The sequence below is a fragment of the Lonchura striata genome, chromosome Z, assembly GCF_046129695.1.
Source record: "Lonchura striata isolate bLonStr1 chromosome Z, bLonStr1.mat, whole genome shotgun sequence".
Taxonomy (NCBI): domain Eukaryota; kingdom Metazoa; phylum Chordata; class Aves; order Passeriformes; family Estrildidae; genus Lonchura; species Lonchura striata.
This window is the reverse complement of record NC_134642.1, coordinates 38,418,301-38,437,383: the sequence shown is the minus strand read 5'-3', so window position 1 is coordinate 38,437,383 and position 19,083 is coordinate 38,418,301. Positions and strand designations below refer to the sequence as shown.

General features: G+C 40.2%; 1 protein-coding gene and 1 long non-coding RNA gene across 3 annotated transcripts in view; one reads left to right on the top strand and one right to left on the bottom strand.

Moving 5' to 3' along the window:
- LOC110484143 (uncharacterized) overlaps positions 1 to 5,722 on the top strand; it is a 16,883-nt gene extending 11,161 nt beyond the window's left edge. Inside the window, exon 3 of the long non-coding RNA XR_002467704.2 lies at positions 5,659 to 5,722. This is a non-coding gene — a long non-coding RNA (uncharacterized LOC110484143). The remainder of the gene's footprint in view (positions 1 to 5,658) is intronic.
- SLC45A2 (solute carrier family 45 member 2) lies at positions 3,516 to 19,083 on the bottom strand. 2 transcript variants are annotated; one of them, XM_077790343.1, is made up of 8 exons: positions 18,645 to 19,083; positions 17,392 to 17,568; positions 13,784 to 14,075; positions 10,554 to 10,572; positions 9,865 to 10,008; positions 8,528 to 8,651; positions 7,476 to 7,709; positions 3,516 to 3,822 (listed from the first exon to the last, which is right to left on the bottom strand). In XM_077790343.1, exons 1-8 carry the CDS (start codon positions 19,081 to 19,083, stop codon positions 3,617 to 3,619), a joined length of 1,635 nt encoding a protein of 544 aa, XP_077646469.1. In that variant the 3' UTR covers positions 3,516 to 3,616. The 2 variants fall into 2 exon arrangements, with proteins under 2 accessions (XP_077646469.1, XP_021410247.1); XM_021554572.2 differs by lacking the exon at positions 10,554 to 10,572 and having other exon boundaries at positions 3,516 to 3,841; positions 7,504 to 7,709; positions 13,750 to 14,075.

Genomic DNA, 19,083 nt, shown 5'->3' with positions numbered 1-19,083 from the left:
AGAAAAAAGGTTTATCTGCCACAAGCCACCTGAGTTGTTTTCAAGCAAGTCAAAGAAACTTAATGAGAGCACTATGAACATGGGGGAAAAAAAATCAGAATACTTGTGACATTACTAAGACTTCAAGTCCTCTAAACAAGAGACCAGAAGTTCCTTTAAGGATTTGCTTGTGTCGCATGCCTGCTTGTTAAAGGGGAGTAAGTGGCAGATGTTTGTAATAGAAAGAAAAAGGGAAGTGCCATGAAGATAAGGTGACAGACTTGGTCTCCTGCCTCGTTTTGTTTAGCCATGACTATTTTTGTGAGGGTGGGAGGGAGGATTTGTTATCACAGGACATCTCATCTTTGAGAGGGCTCAGAGGAGGGATACAAGAATGATTAAAGGGCTGGAGCATCCCTTTCATGAGGAAAGGCTGAGAGAGCTGGACTTCTTCATCCCTGAGAGAGGTGACTGAGGGGGTGTGGAGTCTCCTTCACTGGAGACACTCAAGAACCCTCTGGACACAATCCTGTGCCTTGTGCTCTGGGATGGCTCTACTTGAGCAGGGATGTTGGACCAGATGACCCACTGTGTTCCTTTCCAACCTGACCCATCCTGTGATTCTATGTGGTTCATCTAAGTGTATCATTTGCATAAACATGATACATAGAGGATCTTTATTTTATTTTATGTATATGGAAATAAATCCAGATGAGAAAGATCAGGCACAGGGTACTTGTAACTTTATACTCACTGCTATAAAGCTGATATTAAGTACAGTCAATAATCATATTGATGGCTCAAGTCCAGAACTAGTGTAAAAGCACAGAAGAGGTGGAACTTCTTAAATTAATAGCATTACAGTACAATCCTTCAATACCTTCAACATTTTTAACATTTTAGCATTTCTTTTTCTGAAATAAATATTTTATCCCCTTTCACGTATTTGTAATATATATTAGTAACATACATTAGTAACATTTATATTGCTAAAAGAAATACTTATTTTATCCCCTTTTATAAGTTAGTAACATTTTATATTGTTTTCAATAACACTTGAGATACATTTTCAACTTCATCATGAGCACCATCTTTTTTTTTCTTTTTTTTTTTTTTTTTTTTTTTTTTGGTTTAGACACTGTTTTCCAAATTGTATATACCTTTATGTCAGTTTGCTCATTCTACCAAAGACTCATAAAGATACTGTTTTGCAGTCCTGGGAGCAATACAGGATGTTTTGATGGAGATTTCCAGAGAAAAGATGACTTTAATGTTTCTGTCTTCTGTAGCTGACAATGGGTTTTAAATGGAAACATCATGCAGTTGTTATAAATGATAATACGAGGTTTCTGAAACAATTTTCTCTGAATAAATCTGTAAATAATAGCAGTGATATACATGATAGGCTCTTCTCACTTCTCTCTGCAGGTTCAGAACCCTTCTTACATTGCCACAGATCTAATGGTCCCTTCGTGGGCCAGCATCCTCTTTGTGTAACAGAGCAGGGATAACATTGACCATTTAAATGTTAATGTCCTAATGGTGTTAAACCTCAAAGAAAATATTGCAGAATTTCTTTCACAATCTCACAGTGGAATCAGAGCTTTATGACCTCGGCTCCTGGTGCACAAGTTTACATGGTGCAGTCCTATGAAACCAGATCAATTCCTCCTTTATCTGTTTTTATGGCTCCATAGATGCTTTGCTCCTCCCTTGAAAATTCATCCTCCCAGGAGATACAGAGTTAATGGAAGTTAGTGAGTTAATGATGGCATAAAGCTAAAGACAAGAATCCTTCATTTTCTGGCTTCTTCCTGTTTGTGCCTGTTGAGGCCCTCATGCTCCAGCTGTCTCAGCACCTGCAAACTGTTTCAAACACAGTGCAGGGGCTCTGTTTTCACAGGTTTTCTCTGGTGTGAAATGGGTGTGAAATGAAGTGCCACAAAGCAAAATAAACTATAAAACATGGCTTCTTCAAAAGGCAGGATGCAGATGCTGTGGTGACGTTTGCCATGCACTGAGCCCCTTTTGGGACCTACAGTGGAGATGATCATCAAGAAAAGCTATCCCACAGGCTTGTTAAAATTAATAAGAATTTACATAAGGGGAAATTGGTTATCCTGAGACAATGTGACTCACTCTACTCTTTAAAACACAGAAAAAGGATGAAGCTGATGCATCTCTGCAAAGGCACTTGATGCTCAAATGTAACCGTTTATGTTTGGTGTTCTCAGTTTGTGTATTGCAGAGCTTCTAAGAGCTGATAAGCTCAACACTGGATTTCTCTGAACAGTGCTAATGATACATGTGCAACATTAAGAATGAAAACAACCATAAACACCATACTTGCCCATAGTCTCTCAATATTCATTAATAACATTAGCAGATGGCTTCAGGTGGCTTAACATATAACATACTGGATGGATATGACAGTTTTCAGGACAGAAGAAGCACAGCATAAATACAATATATTGCTTTCATAAACAGGTTTTCAAAACCCTGTCAATATTATAAAAATAAGAAGGAAGCTTCTTATGCAATTAAATACAAATAAGTGGGATTATGTATGTACTGTACAATAATTCCTGACAGTGCTTTGCAGAACTGAATTTATCTACAGTATTCTTTAGAGAGCAAATGCCATTTCAGTCAAAGCATAAAGGAAAACAGAGAAAAGAGAGATGCTACTTTAAGGTAAATGCTGTCATATCCAATGTCAAGATTTATGTGGTCAACCAGCCACCAAATTCTTACATTGGCCAAGTTTATTTTTTCAATTACAGCATCAGAACTGAGAGGCCATTTTTAAAGGAGGAAGAAATGGCAGCTGTTTCCCATAGATAGATTTTTAGGTAGGTACCTATACATGGATTTGCAAAGCAGCTTTAAACAGATTTTCCTGACAAGCTCAGCCAGTACTTTCACTTCATTCATATAGAACCAGCAGGATCCAGTACAAAATAATTACTTTACAGTAATGCTTTTATACAATAGGCTTAAATCTTTTTTATATTTGAGTAATTTTTCACACTCAAATCTGCTTTTGACAGTAGCTGGTAATTAACTGATCCCATTTTAATCATAACGGAACTGCACCCTGCATGGCCTCTGACACGTGTTTGAATCTCCTGCAGCTTTTGACTACTGGAGGGAACACCCCCCAACTTAGGACACTTGAAGAACAAGATAAATAAAAACATTCTTCCTAATTCTGTCCTTTTATGTTACTTCAATTTATCACATTCTTCATTCACTAACTTTCACAAATTGGTAATGAGGAGTTTCATAATGACGCCCAGTGTAGAGCATAAAAATACCATGGCCACACACACCATCACATGTCACAGCATGTGAACACACTGTGGAGGGAGAAAGACAGAGAGTGTGTGTGTGTGTGTGTGTGGGTGTGTGTGGGTGTGTGTTTGGTGGGGGTGTGTGTGTGTGTGTGTGTGTCTGAGGCATAAGGCAACCAGTTTTATCAAGTCTCCATTTCATAAAGCTCTGGAATTGCAACCGATCCAAGGAGGTAAGAGAGGACAACATGCCAGCAGCGTCAGCACAGCAACAGCACCAGTGCTACTGACCCAGAAAGAAAATGCTCCCCTGGGGAGATCCCTTCCGTCTGCTTCTTGCAGTCCTAGTCCACGTACCGAATGCAGAAAGCCACGAAGCAGCAGCCGACCAGTGCCACCGTGGATGCTGAAATCACTGTGACAGCGCTGCCAGCAACACTAACCAGGAGCCCCAGGCCCACGCCGAGAATGATCTGGGCCAGCTGGACCATGCAGGTCAGGGCAGCACAGTCGATGCCCTTCCCTCGCCCCTGCTCCCCTGCTTGCTCCCCTTCCTGCAGCTTCAGGCTCTGCAAAGAAGCACAGAACAAACCCCAGAAAAAGGCAGTGTCAGCAACCTGCAGCTCTTGGCTGAGACACTGTTACAGCTCCAGGGGCAGCGGGACACATCAATAGCTTGCTGCTCCTGATACCACAGATGTTACCATAGAGATTTTACAGTAACAGTGAGGTTTTTCAAGCTTCCACCAAATTTTTTCTCATCTGCAGTTTTTCCCTCTATCCTTTCCCTTAAGGAAGTAATTGAAAATTGACTGGAAAACCTATATATTATTTTAGAGTTCAGGTCAACGTGATCTCTATCAAACATTTAACAGTACAGGTCATCCTGTCATAAATAACTTGGCTCTGACTCATGGCTGAAGGAGCCTTACTATCATATTATCGAAGAATCATCATAGAATCACAGAATGGTTTGTATTGGAAGGAACTTAAAAAATCATCTTGTTCCTATGCTCTTCTTGTGAGCAGGGACACTTTCCAGGGCGCTCAAAGGTACGTCCAACCTGGCCTTAAACACCTCTAGGGATGGAGTATCCAAAACTTCTCTGGACAACCTGATCCAGTGTCTCACCACTCACACATTAAAAAATTTTTTCCTGATATCTAACCTACATTTACTCTCTCTAAATTTGAAACCATTCCTGCTTGTCTTATCACCATGTGCCCCTGTGAAAATCTCTATCTTTCTTGCAAGCTTCCTTCAAATTATGCCACAATTATGTCAATCTGAAGTCTTCTCCAGACTGAAAAATCTCAATTCTCTCAGCCATTCATCAGAGAAGAGGTTCTTCATCTCTGTGACCATCTTTGTGTCCCTCCTCTGGGCTGACTCCATTGGGTCCCTGTCCCTCCCGTGCTGGGAGCCCAGGGCTGGATGCAGTGCTCCAGGTGGGTCTCAGCAGAACAGAGCAGAGGGGCAGAATCCCCTCCCTCCCCTGCTGCCCACGGGGCTCTGGATGCAGCCCAGGACACGTTTGGCTCTCTGGGCTGTGAGTGCCATGGCCGGGCCATGTGCAGCCTCTCACCCACAGCACCCCCAAGCCCTTCTGGGCAGGGCTGCTCTGGGTCTGCTCATGCCCAGCCTGCGCTGGTGCCAGGGGTTGTCCCAGCCCGGGTGCAGCACCAGCACTTGGCCTTGTTAAACTTCATGATGTTCCCGTGGGCCACGCGATGTTCCACATGAGCTTGTCTAGGACCCTCTGGATGACATCCTATCCTTCAGGTATGTTCTCTCACCTCAGCTTGCTGTAATCTGCAAACTTGCTAAAGGTGCACTCAATCCTTTAATCTATGGCATTAAAGAAGATATTGAATCACACTGGTCCCAGTGCAAATCCTTGAGGGCACCACTTGTCACTGACATCCATTTGGATTCTGAGTAAATGACCATGACCCTCTGGATGTGACCATCCAACCATTTTTTTATCCAACAGTCCAGTCATCAAACCCATCTTTTCACTTTAGAAGGAAGGATGTTGTGAGAAACCACATCCAGAGGTTTTACAGCAGTACTCGTATGCCCCACTCTTAATCACTAATCTGTGTATCTGCTATGATATATATAGCAGAGCAAAAGCTTTCATTTATTATGTACAAGTGTCTTGCATATTAGCACCCTGTGAGGCTGGTGGATCATTGGAACAGGTTAACTAGAGGGGTTGTGGGGTCTCCACTCTTGGAATAAATCAAACCGGCAGCCTGCTCCAGGTTGCCCTCCCTGAGAAGGATCTACATGATCTCTGGGAATTCCTTCCCCAGAAAGAAATTACTCTGCTTTATCGGGAAATTATGTGATAATCGACATATTTATTTTCTTCCTGCATAGGCTGTTAACTTGAGGAGGTTTTATTCCAATGACAAGAAGTTCCCACACTGCAGGCCAGCAGCACCACAATGTTCTGGTATACAAATTCTCTTAGCCATTAAGATGTTGTTGTTTTTTTTTTTTTTGCAAACCCTATTACCTTGCTTACACAAAGCTCACAAGTGCTGGAGACAAACAGTCTCTTCCTAATCCAGTAGAAAAAAAATCGAATTTGGATCCTAGGGAACAGCAGCACAGAACAGGAGCTGAAATGGCAGCATTATAAAACACAGCACATTATTCTGGTAGCGTGCATAGTGGGGGGAAAATATCTGCTTCTTGTTCTGAAATGATAAAGTCCCAGTTTTAGACACTTTGAAAAATGAATTGTATTTATTTTGCTGGGCTGTTCCCAATGTTCCTATGTGGCAGTAGTTCTGACCACAAATATATGAATCTGTAAATAAATGCTTGATGTTTGCTTTTTTTCCCCTGTCTTGTATATTATAGAAGATTTGAGCTAAACCTCAACCCATTAATATAAAATCTAACATAGAATTATATGTCATTTTACATCTGTCATAGCAAATACCATACACCAAACAAGAAACAACTGGTAGTCTTATAAATAACACATTAATATATTGGCCTATTAAGTGTAAAGTTCATGTACACTTTAGCTTATTTTATTTCACTTCTGTCTTGAAACAGATACAAATTTTGCATTTACTCCTCCTCTCTGAGTTGGCTGACCTGAGGTAAGAATTGAGATTACACCATAACCTGGGCTCATTCTCAGTCTTTTGTTTTGTGTTTATAACACATCATGATCATTCTCTGCTGGAAGGAGCAAAGAAATTGACTGAGAAAGTAGGAATCATATATATGAAATACTTAATCACTTTAAGACATCCTCCTAGCACTCAGTAGAATAATTAGAAGAGCTTTGTTGTGTTCATCATTCAGAGGGTGCTGGTGAAGGCAGCTGTTTTGTCCTACTGTACAAAAAAGTAGGACATGTTGTCTAGCACTTGATCTAGAGCTGTGCTGCTTTCAACTATGTTTTATTTGGTTTTCCAATGGTTCAACATTGCCTTTATTTATTTCCTCACATGTCCCAAGATATTTACCTAAATTATTTCCTAATTTCTTCCAACTCTCCTTAATCTTTCTTGTTTCCAGCTGTTTAACTTAGGAGACTTGAGAGGATTTTTCCATTAAAGAACTCAACACTTTACAATACATGAAGATCCTGCTGTGCCCAGTAACATGATACATAGTGTGCAAGTTTTTCCAGATTTTCCTTGGAAACAGGATTTAAGGCTGTGGAGGGGAAAAACCCAACTGCAGACATTTAGAAAGATAATGAGAATGTGGCATATGATTTAATACTGAACTATATAAAGCTGTTTCTACTTGAATGGCACTTGTTTATTAGCTAAGAGCTTGTGTAACACTTTGCAGTTAACTAAAAATTCTGACAGCCTTTACAGGCTTGTTATTAACCTCAGGTATTCAGAAGTCAAGTCCTCTGCTAGCATGGCTGGAAGGAAGGCTATAAGGAAGGTAGGACTTGAAGACAGCAGAAGTGGAACCCAGTTACCTGCTTACTGCCTGAACAGGTACTGTGATTGGCTTCAGATGTGATAATAAATAATTATTTGTTTCACTGAAGGCCTGTTTGGAGAGTTTGTAGCCAGAATTTTAGCTTCCTCTGTCAGAAACTTCCCATTCATATGTGTAATTATTAATAGTTCAAAATTAAAATTAAAAGCTGCTCACCATTTCTATCCAGTTTACCCCCAAAACAGGTTGAACAGACACAGACAGATATAAACCTAATGCTTCTTGAGACATTGTACTCACCTCTTCTTCTCTGTGGTACTCTGCAATGAGGTGGAATGGCACTGTGTACAGTGTGCTGGACATGACTCCAAAGAGTGAACAAAGAGCCAGAGTGGAATAGACATTGGGAAACAAGCCAATTAATCCAGTACCCAGTCCAAAAAGTAGGTATCCAATGAAATAAAGTCCCTTTAATCCTATGTATGGCAGAAGGACTTTCTGCAAGTCTGTGAAAAGAAAGTAAAAATGTTGATAAGATTAAAAAAATAGGTCACATTTTATCAGGAATTTTTTATTCCTTTTAAGGAAAAAAATAATATTTTGTAAGATGCAATGAAGGAGATAATCTTAACAATTTTGGAAATTACCTCAAATTATTGTAGGTATAAACTTGCCAAAGAAGACTTGCCCACACCACTCCGAGCTCAACCTACAGCTCACACTGCAGCTGCACCCAGAGATACTTGTGCTTAATAGATACTCATCCACAGAAAGACCACACAGAAATGCCTGCAGTTAAGCTCCAAAGGTGAAAACATTTCCCTCAAGCCTCTTTTAGGTGCTCAAATCAACCCCCAAAATGCCACTTATTTGAGTTTTTGGATCATGAGTTTTTTAATCCTTGGGATGAGTTATGGTGAAATCTACCTGAGGAGCTAGCATGTTTACACATAATTTTGGAGAGCAAGATTCAAGCTTCTGGGGAATGCAAATGGGGAGAGGTTACCTTCAAGAGCCTACAGCTACAGACAGCATTGCTAGGGGAAAGAGCACATAAGAATTTGGTGTGGCATTTAATTTCAGAATGATTTTCAGTGTTGAAGGTCAGTTCATGTGCAGAACAATGTCCTACTGCCAAAGTTACCCCTCATCATGTGGTCAGGAACCATTTGTGCTACGTTATGAGTTTCTGACAATGCTGAGAATGTAACATTCCTTAAAGCTTTAATGTATAAAAAAATCCAGGTAATTTGACATCTCTTTATGGTTTTTGAACAATGGTAAACAGCAAACACAGTGTTGGAGTTTATTCATGGATACTTACAAGAATAGACTGATGAAGAAATCGCATTGATGCACAGTCCCCAGCATCCCATCTCTACCCCTGCTTTGTAGGTAAGGTAAAGTGTGGAGTTGTGAGGTGCGTAGGGATTCCCATGGTACACAACCTGAAAGAGACCACAAAACTCACAGAAGGCAGGGATAGCTCCATGCAGGGAATTCCTTCATCTTATGGGCCCCATCCCTGGTAGGGAGCATCCAAAAAATCTGTTGAGCAGTGTCCTAACCACCCATTTGTAATTCTCCAGGTTTCACACTCACATCTCCTGGACTATCGTATCCCAGGTTCCTCCTAATTTTTTGCCCTCTGCCTTTTCCTGGGCCGTCTACTTTACATTGACTCATTTGCTCTTCCATCTTTTGGGTGTCTCACTTCCAACTAACTTTCTCTCTCCACTTCTGCCTTCTTGCCTTAGCCTTTCTTGCCCCAATTATCTACTTTTTTTTCTGTTTTCTCTTTCAGGTTTTCATCAACACACTCATTTTTCCACACAGTTATTGTCTTATTCAGTTACTTTTCTAGACAAGGAAAACATTTTTCTTTCAGTTGTTCATCTACACTGCAGGGAAAAAAAAAACAACCCTGCCTCTTGTCTTGCCTACAAAGACAAAAAAGGCAAGGAAATGGGAATACTGTGTGGAAACCACAATACAGCAGGGAGTGGCAGTGAGAGATTTGTGCCAGGACCATATTCGTACTCTGGGAGGAAGAAGCCAGAGACATCCATATAGGTAAGAATAACTGTCAAGGATATACAGTCCCTGGGAATGGCATTGAAAAGGCACCACTGGTAGTGAAGGCAAACAGTTTCTGAGAAAAGGGATTCAGGACAGATAAATGTTGGAAGATAAAACTTTTTCCTACCAAGTAGCTCCCTGTGTGCGAAGAGCTGCATGGCCTGAGGCCAGGGAGGCTGCAGTGCAGGGGAGGGGCTTTGTGTGGATGCTGCACACACACCAGGGCAAGGCCAGCTGCATCCAAACACTGCCCCAGCTAGAAAAGCTACCCATCTGGGAGCAGCTCTGAAGCCAAAGCAGGAAATGGATGTGTTTGGACCAGCTCTGAGAGCTTCACTTGGAACATTTAGACACTAACAGCCTTACAAATACTAAAAGTTTTCTCCAGTGATTTCCCCAGACAGGCTTGGAACAAGGGCCTGACCTTAATTAGCTGGTTTACAAAACAGTTGTTGAGCCACCCTGATATAAATGGCTCTGACACCAGTGTAATTTTCTCAGGATAGTAACACCATTTCATTTCTTTTTGATGGAGAAGGAGATGCTACAAGGAAGGAGTAATGAGAATATTTGATGTTTTACCTGTCCCATGAAATCTGTGAAGAAAAGCATGTTGGACAGAAAAGCCATCCATCCAAAGAGGTGGCTCACACACAGACAGCGATAGTGGGATGGCATGCTTAAAAGTGTCTTCAAGAGGGATTTAAGGGTCATCTGCCTTTTTCCCTAAAAGCAAATATTCAAGAATAATACAGTATTATGGTCCTGAAGGATAATGAAATAGCTGACAGCAAAAGAAGAAGCCCTTAGTAGTATCTTTTCTTTGCTAATCTTCCAAAGTATTTTATTTTTTGCTAGGAAGGGTTGCTTGGGTACTGAGTTTTCTTCAATTTATAAAATTTACAGAAACAATAGAAGACATGGAGTATACCAGCAGTAATGTAACTTTTTTTTTTTTTTTTTTTTTTTGCTATTATTATCAGTAGGACAGTTATTTACATGTAGGATCACAGGGAAACTTTCTACCAGAGCAGACTCAGAGAGCTAAAAAAAAACCCAATGAACCAACAACAGAAACAATAAGAAACAAAATTATTTTTTTAGTAGAGACTATCAGCTTTATACTGAAAATTTAAAGCTGCCGCAGAAAAAAGTTATGCTCAAAATACTTCCTGAAAATTAAATGTGTTGCAGATTTCTGAGACTTTATTCCCTTTCCATTCTATGTGCTAAATTCCCAAGGAAACTTCTTTTTCTGGTGAAACTTCTACCTCTTCAGCATATAATGAGCTTTCCACTATGCACTGTTCTTGAAGCAGGGAGAAGCTGTGGTTCCCCATGGTAGCACACAGAGAATGTGAGCTCCAGCATCTGAACACTTCATACCAACTAATTTCATAATCAAAACTTAATTGGTGCTGGTTATCAAATCTCACTGATGAGGAAAATTAAATTTTCTCACTACCTTTAATACCCCAGGTTATCTCCCTCCCTGACCCAGTCCTGTGCCCCAAAATTCTCGGTTTCTTTTCCAGTCATGTTCATCAGATCTTTTTTATTACTTTTCTTTTTTTAACTACTGTAGGTGTGCTTGATATCACGTATTTTGACACATAATTCTTCCTGTATTAAAGCTCCTGCATAGTTCACTGCTACTATTTTAACTGTGCATGATAGAAAACTTCCAATATTCTCTCATGATATTTGGAGACAACAGTATTGGGAAAGATGGCTAGGAAAGATGTATGTTATGAAATGTGGAAGAACTGCAAAAGTTATGCTAATTACTCAAAATTTCTGGACTGGATCTTGTCTTCAATTTGCTGTAAGATGTCATTTTTCCCTTTCTTCCTTCAGTCTTGTACTTACTTTTCACAATTCTACTTTCCTTTGAACTAGGCTATGCTGCAAGCTACTCTATGAATAATCACCATAAAGTTGTTGGAAAATACTTTGCTTCAGTGTGAGGTTTCTAATCCTCATAGGAATGCCAAATTCAAGTCGCTGACTTCCACCTTGGACTGTATATTGTCTAAATCCCTTGGAATTTCTCTTGGCATCACTGTCTTTTTTTAAACAGGGTAAGCTTTATATTATTCTACAATTATAAAAAGGAAACAAAAGAATTCCAGATTGACTCATTAGTATTATTTCAAGGATAATTATTATAGTTTGACTTGGCTTTATTTAGTTTGTATTCTTCCACCCTGCTTTTTAAAATAGTGTTTCCAATCAAAGTTTTAATATAAAGTCATGGAATTACAAAGGACACTGCAGTGATTACAAACAATAATTTGACAGCTAGATAGAAATGTTTTTTTTCTATTTAGATATTCAAGAGAGTGGAAATAGAAACCAAAAATGTTTAATGCACACATTCAAAACATACCAGCACACAAACTGCATGCTAATTTAAATAATGTGCTGAAGTTTGGGTCTGTTTAAGCGCCTTATCCTTCAAAAGATCAGAATACCAAATAATCTCTACAAAATCACTACAACTCAGGGCATAAGATTATAAGAATACAGAGAAAGCAATATGACTTGGGTTTTATGGCAGTGGACCCTGAGTAATTTGGCACCATTCAAAAGAATACAAGGGTAATTGCTTTGGGTGTCTGTTCATACGGTAACAGGTCAAATCTCATTAATAACCATCTTAGCTATGAGCATGTGAGAACACAGGACTTAATTTAGAAGAAATGTAGCCATGATGCCTGCAATTAAAAAAAAGAGACAGAAAAACAGGAAGCCAAACCAATTCTTCAGGGAAGTGATTATGGTAATGAATGAACTCAGCAAACATGTGCCACAGGAGAGAGATCAGTAAAGCAGTGAGTGTCTAGAATTCATGCACACAAAGAAGTGCACATCAAAGAAACATGAGACTGATCAAAGCACTGGGGGACTTTAACAGGCTGTGCAGCCTAGGCAGAGAGGAAGGCAATGGCACAGGCTCACCAGCACAGCTTCACCTCCGGTGTTAGACATGGAACTCTACATTTCTCATGTTACTGACTCAATGGAATTATTTCTTCCCAAGGCAGAAGCTACCCCAAACTTTACATTGCTCCCCCCCCTTTCACTGCATCACTCTCTCATCTTCATTTGCCTTCTCTTTATTTAAAGCCTACATGATCCAACCAGTTGATGTTGGATCATGAGGCTCAGCATCTCTAACAACTTGGAGGATGCTGAGAGTGAACAGTGCTGGTGAAGGATGCTGGCTGCGCAAGCTGGCCTGCTGTGGGGAAGCTCAGACAGCATCACAGTGCTTTTGTTAGAATCTCCCCAGAACTGTTGCCTTGCTGTCTGCCCCACTCCATGTTTGCCTGGCATTCTCATCCAGCAATGCTCATTTCATACATCTTGCATCTGGTGTAATAGTAGTTTACTTCCAGTTAGAAATACCAAGTGTTATTATAAAACAAATTACAAATAGTAAAATAGAATAAATCCCTTTTACTTACAGATTAAACAAGAGCATTGCTTTGCTACTTATAATTGTTTGCTTAGCAGAGCTTAGTACTTACATAACAAGGTTTGTACATTTTACCTGATTTATCAAATCTTTGTATCAGTGTATCAGGAATTGATATGCATAATGCCAAGAAATCAAAAGTGGAATTAAAATGAGAAGCAATTGTGTCACTACTAATGTGTTATACTTTGCTTACCTAGGGTACCATAAGGATTTCTAGCGCAAAAAGTCATCAACCAAACCGTAAAAAATATCAACTGTTCTCATCACCATGCTAGAAGTGGGTGCTTCAGAAATTTTTCTGGTGCCTTAGGTTGAAGAAATCTCTCATAAAAATGCATCAGAAACAAAATAACAGTGAGGATTTAAAAGTACTCACTGTTTTCTCTCAACTCTAAATTTTGCCAAAGGCACAGCTACAATATCACTCAAAATAAAACTCAAATTCTGGTAGCAAGGTAGAACTGTTGTAGAGGTAGCAATTTTACACATATTAGCGATCAATGAAATGTTGAGCAGCAGAAAACCCATGTCACACATTTCACATGTATTATGTACAAAATTGTGTGAACTTTGGTGAGAATTAGGGATCTATATCAAAGATTAATGGTCTGTAGTTTTTGTCCACAATGTTATGCTAATGATATCAAGATTAAAGGACAAAGTAGATCCTATTCACAAAATTCACATGAGGAGGACATCGAGACACTGACATTGAGCAGCAAACCCAGCCAGGCTCTCCCTCATTCCTGCCAATGGTTCAAAGAATCAGAATTAGCTGGTCTCATGCCTCTTGCTGGCCATATTTTCTAAAGGAAAAATAAAAGGAAAGAAGAAAGGCAAGCAGGCTTTCTCCTGTCCCTGTATCCTGGTAGAGGGTTCTTTTCTGTGCATGTGAAAGGACTCCATTGCAAACAATCAGCAATAGCTAATTAAGGGGTCGAAGGGTGCAAAGTTATGATCTACAAAATCACTTCTGCACTCACCTCTGTGCGTGACGCAACCGTGCATTTCCCTGGCTTGGCTGCAGCCTTTATTTCAGTACATGTTGATTTTAAGTGACCATTCTTAATTTCCTCCTCTATGGAGCTGTATTTATGGGGTTCAGTCACTTCCAACAAGAACTTTGCCTCTTCATTTTCATATCTGAGTGGGACTTCAGGAATACTGCACAGATGTATGGTAAGGCAGATTATGAAAACCAAGGCTGCGAAGAAGAAAATCACCTGGAATTCTGATGCCAAGGTATATCCTAGTATAGTTTGACCCCAATCCATAGCACCTGTAAGGTAACCCAGGGCTCCTCCCAAACCTACAATGGTGGGGGAAAAGAAAGGAAAAAAAATGTCTACTGGCATTGACAAAATAAACAAAGAGAACATAATACCTTCAATATGTGATGCCCTCTAGAAATGGTGGAATAATCACTCTTCAGATATTTATCACAAGTAATAGGAATACTGAGCTAATCACATACATGAGCAGTTACTAAAACATCTCTTGAAAAATCTCCTCAGATCTGCCAGGTAGAGCTCTCCACAAATTGCCTGAACACACTGGAAAATAGGCTCCATCTCATATTTTGACTCTTTAAAAGGGTATTTTCTTTGAAATGGTAAATAATACAAGTGATACTAAATTAAATCGTACAAAACTTATGTGGCTTTCTTTTTTTATTTTCACAGAACAAACATTTTAAAAATTATATTGAGAGTTTCTATAGTTTAGAATTTGTAAAATGTATTATATTTAGCTTAGTCCAAACAGAAATACTGCTTCCATGTGAAATTAAAAGAAAAAAAAAAGGAAATAAACCAAATGGCATTGTTTTGTACTTATACAAATCCCAGTACAACACCACTTGGAAAAGAAAACAGAAAGGAACAAATATAAGCATGTTGTCTCATTCAGTAATTTTCTCAGAAGAGGTAGACTAAAGTGTAAAATGAGAATGCTACTTTATTCCTTAGCGTTAATAAACTCAATTTTCAGTCAGTTTGGGCTTTATACAATTTCTTCTCTTTGTTATAAGTGTACAGAGAGATGCACAGGAATGTGCCCTCTACATTCAGTACAAAGCTCTAGTAGGGGTGGCACCTTTGTAGAGTCCTGACATCTTGTTAACCAGGTGGCTCTGGATGGTTGGGAGTTCCACAGGATAGGCACTTTCCAAGAACTTGGAAGCATTTCTACACTTCTGCTTAGGAGAACTGATAACAGTCTTCATCAAAGCCCTGCATCTAACAAAAAATAACAGCACCTGCACTTGCTTCCCCAAAAAACATGGGATTTTGATTTCATTCTGGGATTTCTGTACCTTCTTTGCCCTCCTAGATCTGATTGTGGCCCTCCTTCATTGTGTCCTATGGCATTTCACAGGGGATTATATCCTTGCTTGTTCTCGTAAAAAACAACTGTGCTATTAATAACTTTTAAAGAAAAAATGTTATTTTCACGATGCTATTTTCAGTGTATGTTTGCAGACATAATGTTTGACATTAGAGGATGTCTTTGCATGCTGTTTGGAAAAATAAGCATTATGATATTAGAATGCAGCCTGACTGTTGCGTTGTTAGATGTGTGCACACTGTTTTGCACTTGAATAAGTGGCCATGGGTTTCATAACTTCAAAGCTATCAAGTCTCATGCTCAAACCCAAAACTGAAGGCAAACTGGAGAGTAAAATCTTAGAAATATTAACTATAAAAGGAAAGAAGAAACTAAAATAGGAAAAAGAAACTATCTAAAACAGAGTTAGGTCAAGAAATGGGATGATTGCTGTCTGTGTCTAATAGCAATAAATAGAGGTATGATAAATGTAAACAGTAGGGAATAGATATTAATATTACAGTTTAGGGAAAACAAACACCAAGACCAGTGAATTGCTGGAGAAGACTTCCTTGGGAGGCTGTAGAACACAAATCAGGGGAGGATTTGAATACCAGATGAGGGGAACTCTCAGTTAGGAAGGGTTAAGATAAGCTTGCTGTGGAGAGTACAGAATGCTGGACCAATTAACATATTCTGCCCCAGTCTTATTTCATATTATTTGTCCCACATCCCCTTTTGCAGCTCAGTACACTGAATCAGCTAAATCTGTAGCTTCAAACTTGGAGACTTTTTAGAATGATCCAAAAAAATTGTGACCAGAGTTGTGCTGAATATACATAGAGACTCACTCCTCTGTCTTTCCAAACAAGTAATTCTTTACTGTTTTACCTGTTTCTAATGGATAATACATATTTTTTTCCCATGTGGCTTTAAGTTTCCCTTATTAACTATGTTCCTGGATATAGACATTTCATGTGTCCAAAATTGGCCTGCTGTTGGTAGCTACTACACCTCCCTCCTTGAGCAGAATAACTGCTACTGAGTTTATGTGTCTCTGCTCCTGCTGGGGGCTCAGAAGCCACAAAAATCTGCTGTAACAAAGATTGCATGACTTCTCATGTAGTCTGCTTTTTGTCTAGTGCTTCCACAGGGATTACTCTCAGACATGACAGGAGGTTCCTCCTGGGTCACTTCACAGTACACAGCCTTATGTGTCTTCCCTGTGCATTTCCTCAACACAGGGTTGACATTATACAGATGATTCCATAGAATCAACGTTGAGGGGTTGGAACAGACTTTAGAGATAATCCAGATGCACCCACCCTGCCACTGGCAGGGGCACCTCCAGCTAGACCAGGCTGCTCAACGCCTTCTCCAACCTGGCCTGGAACACTGACAGGGTTGGTCATCCATAACATCCCTGCACAATCTATTCCAGTGTCTCACCACCCTCACAGGGAAGAATTTCTTCCTAACATCCAGCCTAACTTTCTCCCCATCTTCCTAAAGAAGAGTCCCTCTCCAGCTTCCCTGAGGCCCCCCTTCAGATACTGGAAAGTATCTATGAGGTCTCCACACAACCTTCTCTTCACCAGGCTGAACAGCCCCAACTTTCTCAGCCCCTCTTCATAGGAGAGGTGTTCCAGTCCCCTTATCCACTTTGATGTGGCCCTCCTTTGAATATGTTCCAACAGTTTTGTGTCCTTCTGTAACTTGACAACATTCCAAAAATGTACAAAGGCAAATGAAGCTGTTAACTTCATTTGCAGGAACTTGAACTGAACCACTTGAACTTATTTTGTGGGAGTTGTGAATTTCTGAATTTTACACAAAACTCCTGTTTCTATACAGCACATACTGGAGCACTGCTGAAGAATGGTAATCAATTTCATTGGTTTGTGCAGCTCTTGTTCTATGTCACATGACAAGACAAAAATGTTATTTTTATGTGCAATAGCAATGAAACAAGCTACATCCATTAATTTTTGCCTCAGCAAAGACTTGAAAAAACCTAAAACAAACTAAACAAACACATTTTAAAATAACTAACTACGCTTAAATCATGCTGGTGTTGCTGTAATTATTTGTGCCTGCAAGCCTTCTTCAGAATTCTTGTAGCAGCAATCACAAGCTGCTGTTCTCTGGAGTAGTGAAAACCCAGCAACAAAAGTCTCGTGACTGAAGTGCAGGATCAGATGATCAGTTCATTCAAGATTGGAAACACAGCGAGGATAAAATCCATGCAATTACCTTCCCCTCCTTTGAGAGGCAGGGAGGAAAAGAAGGGATCAGTGTACCTGTAAAGAGGGCGTGGTAATGCAGACCCTTCTCTTTATCCTGATGAGAGCAGACATCAAATAAATATGCTTTGATGGGACCATCAATAAAATCAGCTGCAAAATCAAAAAGTACTACTCCCAGCATGGTAATGACTATTGCCCATGTCCGCTGCTTGTCTCTCTCATCGATGAAAGCTAAAAAAAGAAAAACACCCTCATTCTGACAGCAACAGTACCATGTTCTGCAAAACCACATTTAGTCTTTCCGGATACCTCAAAATCTAAACAATGACTGGTTACACAAGAGAGTCCAGTGACACAAGAATCTCATCAGAAAAGTAGGAGAGCTGAGTCTGTGTAATGCTGAGCTAGGCTAGGATGACTTACAGCCTTAAGTCAGCACATGCTCAGCATGCTTCAATCTCCATGATCAAGAGCATCACTACTCTTAATCTATTTCTTTACCCCTTCAAGGCACGCTCTGGTAGCCTAACACATGAATTTTGTAATACTTTCAGTTTATTCTCTTTGTCCAACCAATATATTATTTTAGATAATCAAGAGTTGACTGCAACATCTCCCTCTGGGTTAATGAAATAAATTATGTTCAACATCAATAATATTGAGGAAGAGAGAATAAATCAACACACGTCTCCCATCTGCCTAATCAGCAACAACTTTTTATCAAGACTCCAAGAAGCTACATCCCAAGCTAAAATGCAATTATATGGATGTCACTCCTATTTTATTTTGCATATTTCAGCAGCAACAGGGTTTCCAAGCAGTTAAGGATTCTTGTTTTTTATCAGCACAACACAAGAGTCAAGGCAGTGCTGCAAGAATTGAAGGCAAGTATTTTGAATACTCATCCATCTAAAATAGGGATGAATGGGGATTCAGTTTGGATATGTATTACATCACAAAAACAATACTATCATTTAAGCTAACAAGGCAGATCTTAGCTCATAAAAACTTCTATGGACTAAGCAAATCTTTACCTGTAGGAGCTTATCAGGCAACTGAAGAAACATACAATGCAATCACATGCACAGACTAGAGAACACTATGTACAGGGTACATAACATGCAGTGTTAGGCTTGAATGTACATAAAGACTACAGTGCGCCCCAACTTCTTCAGTGCTCCCAAGTCACATGATACCAAATTTTAACAGCGCATTTTAAGAAGGAAAAGGGGAACCCCTCTCCGTTTTCTGATTCAAAAGGCTAGGATGAGTTTTGTCTGTCAGCATAGCGCATGCCCCTCACTCACCTGAGATCATCACGTCCCCATTGAGGTACAAAGCCATGCCTAACAGCATTATGATGCCCAGACCCAGAATGTAAGGTCGCCTCCTGCCCCAGCTACAGGTGCAGTGATCACTGGCCGAACCTACCACGGGCTGCAGCAAGAAGCCCAGGATAGGGCTGATGAGCCACACGAGGCTGTAGAGGTTCTTGGGCAGCCCTACACTGAGCAGCACCGGCGTGACAAAGGCGGCCTCCACGGCATAGCAGAACTCCCGGCCGAACATGGCCATGCTGTGCATGACCAGCCTTCCCACCGCTCGCCTCCTTGGCACCGCTGCTCCAGTCTTCATCACTGACTGCCTCAGAGCTTCCTCCTTCTCTCTGGCGCCATCCATGTCAGCCTTGCCCACTCCAGAGCTGGGCAGGAGAGCCCCGTGGAAGCTCTCTTTCGTTAAGGTCAT

Coding starts and splice junctions, on each gene's coding strand:
- SLC45A2 (XM_021554572.2), bottom strand. CDS start 19,083: ATGACCTTAACGAAAGAGAGCTTCCACGGGGCTCTCCTGCCCAGCTCT. Junction 17,569..18,644: donor TGGGGACGTGATGATCTCAG/GTGAGTGAGGGG, acceptor TTCTTTTTTTAG/CTTTCATCGATGAGAGAGAC. Junction 7,710..8,527: donor TTCTTCATCAGTCTATTCTT/GTAAGTATCCAT, acceptor TTCTTTTCACAG/ACTTGCAGAAAGTCCTTCTG.